This window comes from Apteryx mantelli, chromosome 2, assembly GCF_036417845.1.
Source record: "Apteryx mantelli isolate bAptMan1 chromosome 2, bAptMan1.hap1, whole genome shotgun sequence".
NCBI lineage: Eukaryota > Metazoa > Chordata > Aves > Apterygiformes > Apterygidae > Apteryx > Apteryx mantelli.
In genome coordinates this window covers 104,937,133-104,954,391 of record NC_089979.1, presented here as the reverse complement: position 1 = coordinate 104,954,391, position 17,259 = coordinate 104,937,133, and the positions used below count along the sequence as shown (strand labels likewise).

Below are 17,259 nucleotides of genomic sequence, written 5' to 3'. Positions count from 1 at the left end.
GTTTTACAAATGAGGGGCTGAAGCACGAGGAGCGTGTCTATCTGCTGGTGAAGGGGACAACCTGTAGACAAAAGGGTTGGGTAGCCTCTCTGTGTGAAGGGTTGGTTCGGCTGCGGTTTGTGTAGCAAGTCTGGTATAAGTAGTGAGCAGCAGGCCCTTATAATTGAAGGAGTTGCCCCCAGGAGCCTTCGTGACCACTGTGGTGGGTGGCAGCAGAGAGAGCACAGCTCTGCAGGGGCAGCGGTGAAACGAAGGGTGTGTTTTCAGAATGCTATTTTTTATTCAGTGTCTGAAATTTTCTCTTTGTCTCCCTTAAAGGTACAAAATACAGCCTTTCCAAAGCAAGCCCTCTTAGTGCTGTGTTTCATAAGCACCAGGGGAAAATCATTAGAGGGGAAAAAAAGAAAAGGTAAAATTATTGATTTAGCAACATGGAAGACATAGTATAACCTCTCCTTTTGCTCATAAAAATACTGTAATTTTCTCAGTTGCAGAGTAACTTAGGTAAGTGTGTCTTAACTAAATGTTCGTGAAATTTTTTTTCTCTAGGAAAACTTACAAACTCTGTTCTTTACAGATATATTCGTGTAGGGCTGGAAATAATAACAACCATATACCTTGTAAATGTTCCCACCCAAAGAAAGTAGTAATTCATTAGGACTGGTGGATAAACAGGTTCTTCAGTTGCCAGTCTGACTCCCATGTATTAGACTTTTCTTTCCAATATTTTTTACCCTCAAAATACAGCTTTTTATTTCAGTAAGTGAGGCTAGAAGTGCATGACAAAGGATGTTGTTAGAGTTTGTCATATTTTAAAGTGATATATGATGTGCCAACAATTGTAATTCATTTTTCAAGATCAATTCCTGTCCCTTCTTTCCCCACAGCAAATGATGTTATTTATCCATTTTTTAGAGGCGGATTTTTGGAAAAATTATAAATAAAAAAAGGCAGAAGGGGGAGGGAAAGTCATCAGGCTTGAATACATATTAAACAAAAGTCTTTAGTGGAGCAGTTTTGTTTTGTTACATTTTAAATAAATCTTAGTCTACTTAGCTTTAGGAGAGGTTTCCACCACACGCTGTCCTCACTTAAACTCATTTGCTGCCTTCTGCACCAGATGGATAATTGAGTAGTTTTGGCATTAAAGTTATAGCTCTTGTCCCAAGAAAGCAGCAGCAAAGGCAGAGCGGGGTGCTGGATGTCTGGAGGAAGAGCAAGGAGACGCATGGTGGGCAGAGGCAGGATTTATACGAGGGGTTAGGAGCGCAGATAGAAACAGCGCTTCCTGGGTGCTTGCTCACACGAGCGTCTCTTCCAAGAGATGCCTATGGGCCCGGATAGCACCTGGTCACACAGACGAACGTAAGTGATCAATCACGTGTGTGCTTATATACAAGACCGGTTGTGGCTGTATTCTTGCCTTGTGTCATGTAACTCGAATAAAATCTGATAAAAACAGCATATGTCCATAGATGCAGTCTGGAAATTGCTAAAGGACACGTCTCTGGGTATGAAGTTGCAGCTCTGACACTCCATACCATTTTACTTCTGTTATTACACAAATTTTATTCCTCTTAAGAGTCCAAACTTTTAATCCTTTTTTCTGCAGCTGTCTACAGACAGCTTGTTGGTATACCAGCATTACACTGGTGAGTGGTGTTTGGGATGCCAAGCTACTGTTCCTCTGATATACCTGCCCTTTTGCAGTCTGGTTTATATCACTTTAGATTAAACAGAGAAAGCCGTCTAATGTACATCTATACCAGTATGGCCAGAGCAGGTCAAGTCTAGTAAAGTAGTGAAAGGCTAGAAATTTTTTTGTGTAGACAAGCCTCTACTAAAACAAAAACAAAAAAACCCAAACAATTATAAAAATGCAAAACAACAACAACAAAACTAAGCCCTTGAAAAAACTCATTTTGCAAGGGGACTGTTAAACTGGGAAAGTTGTCCTTGTCTGTCTTTCTGGAATTGAATTATTCTAGATTCAGAATTTTGGTTCAAATAATTCTCAGTAAGAAAGATAAACCCTGATTTGTAGAAGCATTCAGTATATTTGTTCTAAAGTGCAGTTAAATAGCAGCTGATGCTTGACTGCTAATGTTTTGCTGTTTTAATTGCATAATTCCTTGTGACAATGAGCAGCTATTGGTCATCCTTGTATAGCGCATTCTCACTATCCTGTGTTTTACAGTGACTGGAAAAATATACTGACTCACATTCTACTTGATTGCCAAAGCAGCATTATACTGTACTTTGCTTCCACTTTAGCTTTCAATTTAGTTGAAGTCTTTAGGGATCTTTTTCCTTAATAATTCTCAAATCTCTTCCTTCGTTAGCATTCTGCGGTTCCCTTTCATTAAACACATATTTATTAAGTTTTTGAGGATGCATGCACTCCCATGCATTACTGGCTGAGTTACCGCATATTCCTCGGTGCCCCAGTGAGCCTGGCTGATAGCACGGCTGACCAGCGCTGCAGTATTTTGGCTAGTTAGAATATGCTTTTCGTTCCAGGTTTTGCAGCAACTCTCTGATGCATTAAATTACTCCCCTGTAGCGTGTGCCTTTGGAAATGCAAAGTCTATTTAAATTTGCATTATATTTTTTAGAATAACGTGTGTAGAGTCTTTTAATGAAGGCATTTCACGTGGCTTTCTTAGTCTGAGGAATAAACTGATGCTTCGCTGTGAGAATAAGATTTAATTCTGTTAAAAGCCAAGTAGGTCTTTCACCAGGTCTCGCTGATGTCATTTGGGAGTAACTCAATAAATAGCTCAAGACAGAGAAGGATTAGCCCTATTAAATTTGCTGCTAGCAACAGGAGAGCTTTTAAGAAGGCCTTGTGCAAAGAGCACTGGAGCGGGCAGCCACTTGCCCCATCACAGCTTCTTTGGGCAGGAATACTGTTTTCTGCAAGTTTAAGGTGCACGCAGCTGCGGTGCCGAGCAGGCAGGGCAGGCAGTGAGCTTGGCTGCAAACGATCAGCGCCAGCTCCTGAGCATGGTGGGTCTCGGACACTGGACAGGAGTCTGTGCAGCGCATTCAAGCCCCGTCTCTGATTTTCCAATCATCTGGGTGGTGTTTGAGTTGCAAGAAAGCCGAGTGCAAAATTCATACACTCCTTGCCAGCTTCAGAGTGTTTATATAGTTTTCTGTGAGATACACACAGTGCTCAGCTCATGTCTAATTGGTGTTGTTTTTCAGCTTCTTGGGGAACACAATATCCCTTTACAAGTCATAGGACTTTTGAAAATCATTTTAAGTAGAGTATTCAAGTCTTTCCATCTTTTCTCTGATAAAGGAGGTTGTTTGATGTAGCTTATTTTTATGACACTTGAGCCTCCTATTTAATTGGACCCTTTTATGCTCCGAGTCTTTCTGTTTGGCTTATAGGGTATTTGACTGTGTCGTGTTCGATGTTCTTTAGCTGCTTTTTGTTCAGCATACAAAAAACGGATACCTAAAATTCTCTTCTCTGAATACACATGGAAATCCAAGGGGACAGTGGTGTTGTCAGGATTAAGGACTGTTCCTGTCTGCTCCCTTATGAAGTAATTTATATCTGTGCAAAAGCAATTGTGCAGCCCTGCTTTTGGTAGTGTTTTACATTTTCATTTCACAGATGCTAATGTCACCGCAAAGTGCAAGGCAATGGAGAATCAGGCTTTGGAAGACTCAGTGGTGGAAGGGATAATTTCGCTGGCTGTGATTGCTTTGTTTTATATTCTGTTGAATTTTTACACGCTTCTCCCATTTTTTCTAGGGTTGGAGGCAGACCAAAACATTAATCAATAGTTCTGTCACATGTGATAAATTAAAAATAAAACAATAAAAATCACAAAACAAGGATTGTGCATCTCAAAAGCAGAATCTTAAAACACAGCTCTAAGATTATAGCTCCTTTTATCTTCAGTATTAAAACACACACACACACACTGAGACTACAGTAAGTACTCTTGCTTTAATGCCTACATTGTCATAGCAGTGCCATTGAGGACATGATCAGCCCATTTTGTTACACAAGAACTTCATTGAGCTTTCTTCTGTCTACTTACAGCAGATGCTGTTACACCCATTTTTCTAAATTATGTGGCAAAATGTTATTTTTAATTGTTTTTGCCCTTTGGCAGATTTTCTTCCAATCTGTCAGTTTCCTGTGTATCTAACAAAACATGACCCTAAAAATGGGAAGGATTTTATTATTATTATTATTATTATTGTCTTCTTAAAAGCACCAAGACTCTATCTAGTTTGAACAAAACACTGCTTTTAAAAAAGATAACACATTGCACACACTGCCTTTTTGTTAATTCCCCTAGCTGCTAGGTAAAATTGCAAATGGATGGGAATCTTTATTTTTATTGTCAGATGTACACATTTACTGGAAGTCTATTAAGATGTTTGCAATATTTTTTCTCTGCATGCCCATGTCTTAAGGCATTGATAAACCACAGAAATAGTACACCGGCTCTTATAAGGTCCCAAATTGCTCTTAAAATTGGGTCTGCCTGAATCCTTCTTTTGTAATTGAAAGCTCTCTCTTGGACTTGGTACAGTAGTATCCAAAGGTACTGGGCTTGGTGAAACCAAGCTGCGAGCAGTCGGCACATTGCCAATGACAGGGGTGATGAACTTATTTTTGTGAGTGAATGAGAACCTTCAGGACCCAGTCACAGACTACTTTTGCTGGCTGCTTTTTGTGCTTTATCTTCCAAGCTGACGTTTCTCAGAGGGTGTACATATTTTATATATATCCACATGAGAGGGAAGCAAAATCAAGCCAGGGAGATACAGTCTCTATAGAAGAGATTAGCGCTTGGGAGGGCACAAAGTAGGTGCACATACCATCTTTGGGAAAGTGATGAGATTTAGGAAGGATGAGGGAGGCAATGCCTCTATTTCAAAATCTTGTGTGCCTCAGTGCTGCATGGTAGAGCAGACTGACTTTTTTTCTTGCCACCCTGTGTTAGCATGTTTCAAAACCCCTCTCAGGATTGCTCCGCGAGTATGGAAGGGACTCTGTAAACTAGTGGAAGGTCGGTGTCTTTTAAAGTGCAGCGTGGGGAGCCAAGCACAGTAATCCTCTCTCTGTGGTTTGGCCCTTAGCTCCCGGGTGTCATTTCCAGCTCAGACAGAGAAAAATCGTTGGTTTTGTCCTATGACATACAGGTCACAGGGCCAGACAGTTTGAAAAGGAAGCAGGAGGCTTGGCTACATTTCCTTAAAAAAAAAAGTAAAAATAAAAATAAATCTGTGTTTCATTAGTCTCTCAGGCATCTTAAGAAAAATTCGAGGAGAATTCTGGAGGAAGTATAGAAACATCAGAAGGAAGAAAGATCTGAAAGATGAAATAGAAAGCTGCTCTTTCTCTTGCATGTTCCTGAAGTTATAGGAACATTGTTGCTATACGTAATGGTGCTGGAAAGTGAAAGTTTTCTGTAGCACAGGCACTATGGGAGTTTGTTTGCATAAAATGAAATGGTTGTTTCTGTAAGATTTTCATCTGTGATATAATATTGATAATTTCAGCTCAATTTTGTCATTGATAGTCACAACAGAAATGATATTCTAGGAATTAAGAGGAAAATGGGGAACAAACGGGTGATATCACCATGCTATTGTGCAAGTCCACGGTATTTTTACAACTTGTGTATGGTGTGCCAGTCTGGTCTTCACAGCCGTCTGGTCTTCACAGCCCAAAAAGGACTCAGTAGAATAGGAAGAGGTTTGGAGAGGTCAGCAAGGATGATGGTACAGACCTGGACTCTTCAGTCTGCAGACAAGGTGATGGGAGGGAGGGTTGATATGATAAAGGTCTAGAAAAATGGCATGTTATTGCCTCTTCCAGTACAGCAATTTGGGGGTATCAAAAAATATAGGTAGCAGGTGGAAGGTGTCAGGCAAACAAAAGGAAACTGTTGTACACTGTGCATGAGCTGTGGACCTCCTTGCCACCAAATCTTGTAGAAGTTTACATGGGTTCAACAACATGTTGGAGAGTTTAATGAAAGAGAAATCCATTAAAGGCTACTGAGTAAATAGGAGCCACTTTTGAAGTCTCTGATTCAGAAAATGCTGGAAGCTGGATGTTTATTTTAGGAACCATTGCACTGTGCCCATACACTTCCCTGTGCATCTCCTTTTGGCTACTGTCAGATGCAGCTGGACCTCTGATCTGACCTAACATGGTTATTTCTTATATAATGTCATGATTCTCATGACCTCCAGGATGAAGTCTAGGATCCATCTTTTCATGTTGTAAGTACTGGAAATCTTTCTGTTAAATTAGAAGAAAATAGAAAGGAGATAAGCTAAATGTTGAGGTTTTGTCATTTGCAAATACCATAGTGATGAATATAATGCAGGCAGATAGGTGTGCTATCAGTTACCTCAACACTTATCTGCTTGACTGTTGCAAATAGCTATTAGAAGGGCAGCTATTAGGGAGTTTAGTTTAAAGCCAAAGCCCAAAATAGTCTTACATCAAAGTACTATATTACAGAGGTTGTCCCTGTAGTTCTAATTGGCTAAAATTTGCGCTGACTTATTCTCCGGGCGAACACATTGATTCGCAGTTGAGCAGATTTCTTTGTCCGTAATTTGGTTCAATACATGACAAAACCAGTTGATTAACATATGATTTATCAAGTTGCTGTGTGCGACATATTTTTGAACTGCTAGGAACATGTGCCCATGCAAAAGCAGGGGCGGGCTGTGGAGGAAACAGATACAGCTATAAGGTGCAGCTACAGTTTTGTGGAAGGAGAGAAGGAGCAGCTTCAGAGACTTGCTTTCGAGGTTGCCAAGGTTACAGGTACTATTGCTACTGTAGGTGAGTGGCGTGGGCATTCTCTGTTGATAATTGGTATCGGCTGTTTTCTTCGGAGATAACAGAATTTGCATTTTAATTAAATTGTTGCACTTATCAACACTGAAGCATAAAACATAACTCATTGGAAGCTTTTCACACTATCAGCATAAAGACTTTGGAAAAAAAAAGAAAAATAGTTGTGTTTCCCCCAATAATGTTTTTAAACTTTTTAAATCTTGAAACATTTAAGGGGTGAGAGTCCAGTTATAAAGTCTCAATGAATCAACCACCAAATATGCTTTCCTAATTGTTGAGATGCCAATATAAATGTTGTTTTGGAAGCTAGGATTCATTATTTCAAGCATGGGAAAACCTAGAGCTGGATCCCAATCTAGTGCTCAGTGTGGGAACTGAGGCTATTTGCCGAACTCACTGCTCACTGAAACAGCAGAAACTCTGCCTTAGCCCTAGGAAAGCAATCTCTCTGTTGATACCATCATGGTTTGGCTCAAGCAGAGCCTGACAGAGCCAGGGTATACTTTAGAAAAAACAAATGATGTCATGGTGGGTTTCAAACTGCGCTTGGAATTGGTACAATATGTCATATTGAATTTTCTGCCAGATTTAAGAGTGATATGGTGAGATCTTCATCTACTGTGAAGACGTGCAGCACCACTGACTTCCTCAGAGCCCAGGAGGCTTAATACTGCAGATCAAACAGGCTCAAACAAGCCCCTGCTGCACTGAACTAGTACCAGATGCTGAAGTCGAGCAGACCAGTGATAACAACCGCTAGCTCGGAAATGAAGGCAAACTGCTTTGCAGACCAAGGAGAAGAGATTCACTTTCCACTACTGTTGCAACAGGAACATTTAATGAGAGAATCAAATAGCACTTTGGAGTTAGAATAGCTCCTATTTATCTTGAAATGCTTTTCATGTCCTAAGTCAGATAATTTTTCAAACTTTTTAAAAACTCATGAAACGTCTTGCCTTTTGTGATGGGAAGCTGCAAATCTTGCTAAATTGATGCAAACTGCCCAGTTTTAAGTAAAGCTGCAGTTTCAGCAAATGCCATCAGGACACCTTATGTATTCTGAATTTGGAGGAAAGTTCTCCCTCTCCCTCTCCCTCTCCCTCTCCCTCTCCCATGGGAGAGCAGGAAAATGGCAGTCTTTAGACTAAAAATGGGCTTTTTTGAACTCACTCTTCTTCCTGTTCCCAGGGTCTACTTCAGATCTTTGATTTCTCAGTTTCCCTCCTGTAGGCAGGTGGCAAATGGATGTGTTAGGTGGTTCATCAGCATAATACGTCCAAGCAGCAGCTCCCATCTGGCCCTGCCACCCTCTCCTAGGCAGATCCAGGGGATGCTGCTGGAGGCGTGGGGGCAGCCGGATGCCAGGATTCCTGCAGCTGCCGCAGGACCTGGTGCCTCGGGCAGCTGCAACCCCATGGGTCCCCTCCGAGAGCCACAGGCTGGCTCTCCTCTGGCATGTGCAGCTGGGTAAGTCCAATTTTTGTGGCTGCTACGGAGGGGAGAAGGGAAAGGGGGTGGTGAGCAGCAGCTTGGGCTGGAGAGGAGCCAAAAACCCAAAGCTAAAGAACTTCAAAACTGAATGAGACTTGGGGAGGGAGAAGGTCATTTTCCCTAAAAAAGAGGTCTTAGGAATTGGAGAAATGATAAAAGGAGGGCTGTAGAATTGTTTTCTGTGTTCAGGCACTATATTTTATTGGCATTTATGTGCATGGAAGCGTTGCTGTAATATAGCTAGTCCAGCCTTTTCATTGATGACCTTTTCTGTAACATTAACCACAATACTAAGTTCACAAAACTTCCTTAAAGTTAGCTTCCAATAGCACAAAGGAAAATGTAAGGCAAGGATGCCTTGCATTCAAATAATAACATGACTACTGTCATTCTGAATACTATCTAGGATATGCAGTTACAATAATGATGGGTGTAAATGCAGAACCCTAAAATAGGTAATTTTCTGCAGAATAGCTGTATACAAAAAAAAAAGAAAATCTAGCTTGCTCAATAACTTACTTTTTTCCTGTCATTTATTTTTGTAGGGTTCCCTTTCTCAAGTAGATGGTTATTTTCCTTCTGTAGATTTAGCAACACAATTATTTTCCCCACATTAAAATGGTTTAAGAATTTAGGGCTAACTTGTTCTATCTTTACATTAAATAATTTTCTGATTTAAGGACAAGTCATGCATGGCATTAAGGTACTTAAGTGGAAATGGAGGCATTTAGGGTTGGAATCCTACTAAATTCCATGTGTTGCACTGGCTTTACTTCATTCCCTGGTTGATTTTTATAATGAAAACATCATTTATGTTGCTCTTCTGCCTTTTTTAATAGTGTCTATATAAATTTCAAGTGGTCTGTAGGTCTCATACAAATCCTCCATGGCAAGCAAATTCCACTTTTAATATTTTAACACTTCATATCACAGCTTTTTAAATCAAAGGGCTATTACAGGCCAGTATGCAAAATACTCAGGCATCTGTTTCTTCTGTGGGGATCAACCCAACTTGGCATGATGGAAAACTGTTAGTAACAAGAAGATGATTGTTTATAACTGAAAAATAATTAGAATTATATACATTAGAATAGAAATCTTTCAAAGTCCCACTGAGGATAGCTAAGAACTCTTCTGTATCTCAGCTGAAAGGTGGCACCTGTCAGTGTGCAGCAGGACCTGGAGAATGTCTCCCTCCCTGCTCAAGTCCTCGCTCCGGGTTTGTCCAGCCCAGAGATACTTTGCATGATCAGAATGAGGGGGCCACAAACTCAGCAGTACCACAGTAACATTAAGTTAGGAAACCCAGTAACTTTATATGAAATGTGCTGCATCATACTCTGTATTTTCTGTCCATTCTGTGCCCAAAAACTTCAAGAGGCAAGAAGTCACTCAAAACTACAAAAGAAGGCACATCTTAGAGGTGTTTGTTAACAGTCAATTCTGAAACAAAATACTGGCTTAAATATTCAGAGAATTAATACTCTGAGAATATTTCAGAGAACTAAATATTCAGAGAATTAACTTGGTGAACCAAACTTCTGCAAATCTTGCAGGTGCTTTCTAGAGGGATAACTCTTCAGTGAGAAGGGCCTTCATCGCTTTCAGCCTGGAACATACTTCTCAGGCTGCTGTGTCAGTGCACAAAACGCATGGTCTGATCCAAAGACAGAACTGTTAAAATTGATTTGTGAACCATTTGGTTTGTGCTTTAAAAAGTGCAGCGTGTATCTGCCTTTGGCTTTCAGAGAGAGCACTTTAAAAAAAAAAAATTAAATTGCCTTAGAAGAAGAAGCCATAATGTTTGGCTTAGTTCTTACAATTGATGACTGGCAATGGGAGACTGAACCTCATCCGTGATTTATTTCCTTCCTTGGCAAACAGATTGATAAGCTTTTGCACACCCCCATTCTGTCAAGAGTTTCAGCTATATCAGCTCAATACATGCTAGTCCATACCGCGTGTCCTACTCTGGGGGATACTGGTACCAAGTGCTGTTAAATAGCCAGGCTCCACCTGAGAAGCTGAGCTCTGCGTATTTCGTCAATGAAAGGGCTGGATTCCTCTAAGAAGATGGCAATATATACATCTGGGATGATTGGTAGGGCTTAGTGCTGTTTTACAAGTGTCTGTGGATTTTCAAGGCAGAAATTTTCTTTAATGCAGAACTAGAGCTGATACAGCACTTGAAGCCCTCTGCAGCAGAGAGATGTGAGGATGTCACCTTTTGAAAGGATCAGATTTGTCATGCGAACATGGTGCTGTGGACTTGTTCTGCCTGATCCTTGGAAATGAATTTGTTCTGGTGTACTGTGAAAGAAAGAGTTTGTATATTTGCTGACTTATATAAAATGGAGTATTTCATTTTATACATGACAAGAGTCTTTGTACAGAAGAGGCTGAAGCTATTCAGTTCTAATGGAAACAGAATATTTTCTCATAAAATGGAAAATAAACTACTCTGATACTTTGATTATTACACAAAATACGGTGCTTCAAGTGGGGGGAAGGTAATAACCTTTATAGTCAACTTTCTAATAGCCTACAATAGCACTGTCAGTAGCAGGATTTTTTCTAGCTTAAATCTGTATTCATCTACATGGTCAGTTTGTGCCCAGGTGTCTATCACGGTTGCACATTTTGCACAACAGATATATCATACCCTCACTTCTGGAGGGCAGGACAGGCCATACTGAGAACCTCCAGCCGAATGAGAAGGCACAGGTCCCTGTTCTCTTCCCTGCTTTTATGCCTTGTGCACTATACTCACATTTGTTTAACATGCGCAGTGTTGCTGACTTTGTATTAGATTTTCAGTGCTTGAGACTACAGCTAAACTATGCTGGATTATAGTGTGCTATGGGTATCACATAATAAACTCTTTCCTTTTTTTAGGCCCGAACTGCTTTGCAGAAACCATTGTCATTCCAGCAGGCCGAGAGGTGAAAACTGATGAATGCACTATATGTCACTGTACTTACGAAGAAGGCACTTGGAGAATTGAACGACAAGCTATGTGCACTAGACATGAATGCAAACGAATATAAGAAATCTACAAATCAAAGTACTTTGGGTTTTTTTATAAAATATCTTGCAGCAGTGAGCACACTAGATGACCCAGGGAAATCTGAACATGAAGATTTTGGTGAGGAGCAGAGAATAGCATATTGGTATTTTGCTTTTCATAGTAACATAATACTGCAAAGCCAAGAAGTGCATATATTTAAAAAGTTTGGACATAAAGAATACCTGTCTTAATAAATGTGTTTTATTTTCACAGTGAGTACACTAAATGCACTCTATCAAATATTCTATGTATTTCTATAATACCATTATAGAGCTTAAAAATAAATGTTTTATATAGACAATAAAGTTTAAATTACTGTACGGTTGCCTGTCCTATTGTATACATGCACCATAACTAAAACATTACATTTTTGTTCTAGTTTCATCATATGAGGGGTTTTTTGGTTTGTTTGCTTATTTTCTGTTTAGGGGGCTATGAAAGAACCAGCATATGACAAAACTTTGAAGCTCTCTCTTTTGAAAACATGCAGTATATGCTTTCAGAGAATATGTGCTCATTTATTAATATTGCTATAATGTAAATTGCGTCAACTCCTTTTCTGAGTTCTACTGGTGCATGTCTACTGGTCCCCAGCTGAGATAACTTGGAGCAGTGGGTAGTATGAAGCTGATCTCTCATAACTGTTGTCATGAAAGTGTAATTTGACAAAATCAATTCCTAATACCGAGTTCAGGCATAACACATTGCAGTGGGACAAATTCCTTGTGATGTGACCAATATAGTGACCCCTGGGTGGTTGAAATGATGATAAGTAACCAAACAGCATCATTAATGTTATGTGCAATGGATGTGAAGAAGTGTAACTCAGAAGGGCTAGAGCGGCAGAATGAGCATCCCCGGATGTGGTTCCACATTACAAATCCTTTGGCAGGAAGGCTGGTTTGTGGCTGCACAATCCCACAGCTGTTGAAAAGAAAGGTTTTGAGCAAGCTCTTTGATTCCATCAAAGGATTTATAGCACACAACCTGACCCCGAAGACATGTAAGGTAAAGCAAATCTCACTACTTTGGTGGTTAACAGCCTTCGTCTAGATTTGTTTTGTTTTTAATTTTGTTTATCACCAACTCCTAGACTACATCTGCTTTGAATTTCTGTTAAGACAACAATTGAGGAAAACACTTAAACATGGGCTTACCTTTAAGCTTTCACTGGAGGGAAGATTTAAAGAATCAAGATCTAAAACTAGAATATTACTTATGTTCTCATTACCCTTTGCTACGTACTCCCATGATGTGACCTGGTTTCTAGGTTTCCATCCATACCAAGTATGAATTTCCGGCCCTTCTGAAGACCATGGGAGTCTTGCCACTGACCTGAATGGATCCCAGGTTTCACCTCAAGTCTGTATTAGGAGTATGTGTTTATCTGTTACTGGGCATGGTTTTCCACAGTACTGGAAACTACAGTAGTTTGGGAGAGGAAGAGGAGCGATAGAATCACAAATCGAGGAACCATAACTTGTGCAGACAATTCTGTGGCAGTCGTGTGGTATTAGTCTGTTCCTAAGGAGAAAGGGAGAAAGGAAGGCAGATTATTGATTTTGAATAGTTTAAACCACAAGAAAATCAAATAATTTCCCTTAAGTTCATGTAGATGGATGTAAACATTGAACTGAAAATGCTGTTTTCCAGTAACTGCAATTACTAGCAGGGATACAGGAAGTATTTCACCTGGGAGTCACTCAGCTGGCAGCAGTGCATGGTGATGCACAGTGCAGTGTTTTGGGTTTTTTTTCTTGGAAGTGGGGAGGAAGAAGCGTTTCATATCTCACTTGTATCTAGACCATTAGCACACCTGCAGATATAAGCATAAATGCTCAGTTCTGCCATTGTATAGAGGAGTACCTTACTCCTTGAATAGCTGTTAGTAACAATGAAATTCTACTTAGTGGGAGTAAAGGAGGAAGGATTTGGCTAAAAAATGCATTATTTTAAGTATATCTGTTCATTGATGTACTTGGATAGGATTCATTACACATATGACATAAGTAGAAAGCTTGTTCCTAAATCAGCAGCATCCGTGCTTCAAAGCATGGCTGTAGGTTTCTACTTACTGAAATAAGTATCTGCACAGCACTGAGAAGGTACCATGAGTGCCAATATTCTTCCATGAATATCGTCTTGAAGGAAGTGGAAGTACCCATGTCAGAAGGGCTGCACAACATGAGTAAGAGCAGCAAATTTGGACTTGCAACTTGGCGTAGGATTGATGTTCCCAATAGGCTGGTTAGTGTCTCTTTAGGACACTTTCTGTTTTCAGTGCAACTATATGACTCACAGAATTGTGAATCTTTAAATGTATGGCCATGTTTAACTTGGAAACTGGAAATCTCATCTTTGACTAGTTACATTTTGTTTTTCCTTCACTGAAGGCTCTTGCTAAGTTTATACTGTTTCCCTAGGCTTGAATTTCTGTTCTTTTGGGAAGATCTGTCTTTACCAAAGTATTGAGTATTGAGGTTATTGATGTATGGAGGTTAAATTAAGGTTAAATGCTATTTTTGTATGTGTTTCTAGTGCAGCTTTTATAAACATTTTCTACTGCACTTTTTTCCACTGGATTTTTCCACTGGATTTTTCCACCTTTCTGTCCTGGTACCAATGTATTCTTGTCATCCTTCTGTAGTAATAGATTGGTCCTTTCCCATTTTATCTGGAATTTCCTGGGCCAATTCATCTAGACCAGTTTATGGTCACCCAGCTCTGCGGGTGGTTTCTTGAAGAGAATGCATTTTGCTAGTCTTTTGAGTTGCAGATTTTTATTTTCTTTTCTTTTCAGATGTAATGATAACTAGCTGTAGAAGTCATGATGAACTATGGACCTTCTTTATGCTAAGGTCACTGGACCATATCTGGCCTTGGCCTGTAGTGTTTCCACATGAGAGCTCTTCGGCCATCACTGAGATGGGGAAATGGGCTGATTCAGCTTTCTTGGACAAATTTCACCAGCCTGTCCCTTCCACCACAATTGGTGCACAGTGATGCTGTCAGCAAGCCCAGCCCAGAGGCAAAGGGACTGAATGACCCCAACTCTTAGCAGGTGACTGCACCTAACAGTGAGCTGGCCTTTGGCAATGGAGTGGCAGAGTTGGAGAGCTGAGATTTGCAGCCTACTACAAATTGTCACTTCACAGAGACAGAGGTTTAAAATGGAAATTTCCCTCTTGACAGCAGTGGAAAATGAAAATATGGAAATTAAAAAATTAGACAATATGAACTGTAGCTAGAGATCATTCATCTTCAAAGTAATGCAATCATTTAATCCCTAAGCAAAAACCAGAACTGCTGTGGTGGCCACATGCATTTATCTACACATTTCAATTTGGTCAAGTAACATACCTCTTCATATTGAGGGACACCTGCTGTATAACCTTAAAAATTTAGAAAATCCTTCTGTGTCACTTCTAATGAACCAAACTCAGAGTATATTGACTCTCATACTGAGACACGTTCATCTGACAGCTGAAAAAAAAAAAAAACTTAAAAAATGAAAATAAACAATGTGTCTCTGACAGCCAATTTACCTGTTATTGGGCATTATATTTTACATTTTTTATAATGTTAAGCAAGTAAGGTGCACATTAATGAAGTAAAAAAACTTAGTTATATATAAATAATTGCTATAGAATAATGCTACATAATAGTGGCTTTTGGCTGTTGGGTGTATTTTCCAAAAGAGCACATACCTGAAGCCTAGATACTCAGCTGGTTCCATGCAAACAGTATTATGTATCCTGTATATGAGAAGTTCAACTTTGCAGGTGGGTTGTGTCTACAAAAACTGGATTTCAAGACATGCCGATAGCTCATGAATAATTTTGTATTTGAAGATCTGTTGCTTGGAAAATGAATATTCTTCTCAGATGTTCTTGTGTAGCTTCATTGGCATGAATATGATATTTCTGCTTCTACTTCACTTGCTTCTGCTTATTTCCCAGTTGAAATCACAGCAAAATTAACTGTTGGTGTGGTCTTGTCCATTTTTATAGGATTACACTATACATGAGTTTGGCTTCAAATGTGTAAGTAGGGGCTTGAGGAGATCATATTCTAGATGGTTTCAGGTAATTATAAAATTACGCAGTTACTGTTCCATAGGAATCTTTAAACCACATTTAAACAACAAAAATGGAAGTGCTGTTATTCTCCTAAATATGTGAGATTTAAAAGGGAAAAGAGGAAAATAATGAAAGACTTTGGAAAACTCTCTTCTGTTCTCATGCAGTGTAATATAAACTATATTGTCATGATTTGAAAAATATTTGATACTACCTTTTGATGATAACTTTAGTATCTAAACCATGATACCCCTATACTATGTAGGATGCTTTGAAAAACATGTATTATTTAATGATCTAACATAATCCACATAAATGCGCAATTTATTTCCCTTATCAGATAATTTTCTTCTCAGTCTACATTATCATGGGTCTTTTGTCTACAAAAATACACACTCTGCCCTATGTCCCACTGCATTTAAAGACAGAAGAAAACACGAACTGGGGAGGTTGTTGTTGGGGGGGGGGTGTTTTTTGCTATCCTGGTATTCAAACCATTCATCACTTCTTAATGAAAGTAAGTACTGTTCAGTTAAGTAATTTTATAATTCGTTCAGTTTTTAGAAGACAGCCACTCCCTCCAGAGTCCCTCTTCCTCTGAAAAATTTTTCTCCACGACACTAAAAATGTAAATTTTCAGTCTTTTGAAACATCCCATTAAACAACTCCCATATAGCAGAGAAAAATAAATAAATACAGCCTACATTATGTCTTTCCAATTGATCATTTATGTCCTTTTAAAACAAATACAGGAAAAGTCCAAACCTATATGTCAATTATCTGTTGCAGATGAGTCAAAAGTTTTTACTGTTTATCTCTAAAGGCTATGTGGAAATACTGATATGGAATATCAATCAATCAGTAATAGGAAAAAATTCACATAATTAGCTACATGAAAGCTGATATTTAAAAATATAACTCTGCACTTACCAGAAATATTATTTGTTACATTGTTCATATTAGGTTCATTTGGGGCTATTAGTTAATAATAATGCTATTTCTGTAACTCTTAAGTTTCCTGCCTTTAAAAAAATCATTACTTTTAAGAAATACACAGCATAAAAAAGCTATTGTTGCTAAAAATAGGCAGAATATAGTAATGGAATAGCAAGTTAGTCTTGCTGAAGTAAATATTTATAATCTTCCCATGGTAAATGTTGAGTTTGCCACTTACATTGGTCAATAATCTTGATGTTGCTTCAGTAGGACTCAAGAAGTTAGCCCACCTTGCCTTTCTTTCACAAAAAAGGAAAAATATCACATAGAAACACTAAGCATCCCAGTTCCAGCAGGATATACAGCTCTGGTGCATATTTTGAACAAACTACAAGGTAGACTTTGCAGGACCGTCTCCCAAAATGGACGTGCTCAGTGTTTATGTATGCACGGATTTTACCTCTTGACAAAGAGGTGAGTTTACAGAAAAAATGGCGAAAAAAGGAATAGATATCTGTTCATACACAATGTGGAAAAATAGTGAACATATAGCACATGTAAATTGACTGAATGAAAGCCAGCTTAACATGTAATTATCTTTGAGAACAGAAAAACAAGGAAAATGTTTTTCCATAGTTTTATGTGCAAAATAAAAGTCTCTCTTCTGGCTCCAGCCATACAGAAGAGTAACCTAAATACTTTAGCAATGAGAGGCATATGTCAAATTCAAGTTCAATATCAATATTTCTTGTACAAATGTTCAGGAGCATGTATAAATTGACAAATGAGAATTCTTTTCTTGGATAAGACAGCATAAATCAAGAGTAACTTAG

General features: G+C 39.0%; 1 protein-coding gene across 3 annotated transcripts in view; it reads left to right on the top strand.

Moving 5' to 3' along the window:
* Positions 1-11,705, top strand: part of VWC2 (von Willebrand factor C domain containing 2) — a 59,611-nt gene extending 47,906 nt beyond the window's left edge. For 2 of the 3 annotated variants that reach the window (XM_067292430.1, XM_067292429.1), the window contains one exon: positions 11,240-11,705. In XM_067292430.1, coding sequence (XP_067148531.1) covers positions 11,240-11,391 — 152 coding nt within the window. In that variant the 3' untranslated portion in view covers positions 11,392-11,705. The remainder of the gene's footprint in view (positions 1-11,239) is intronic. The other variant, XM_067292431.1, reaches the window with a different exon arrangement.
* The last annotated feature ends 5,554 nt before the right edge of the window (positions 11,706-17,259 follow it).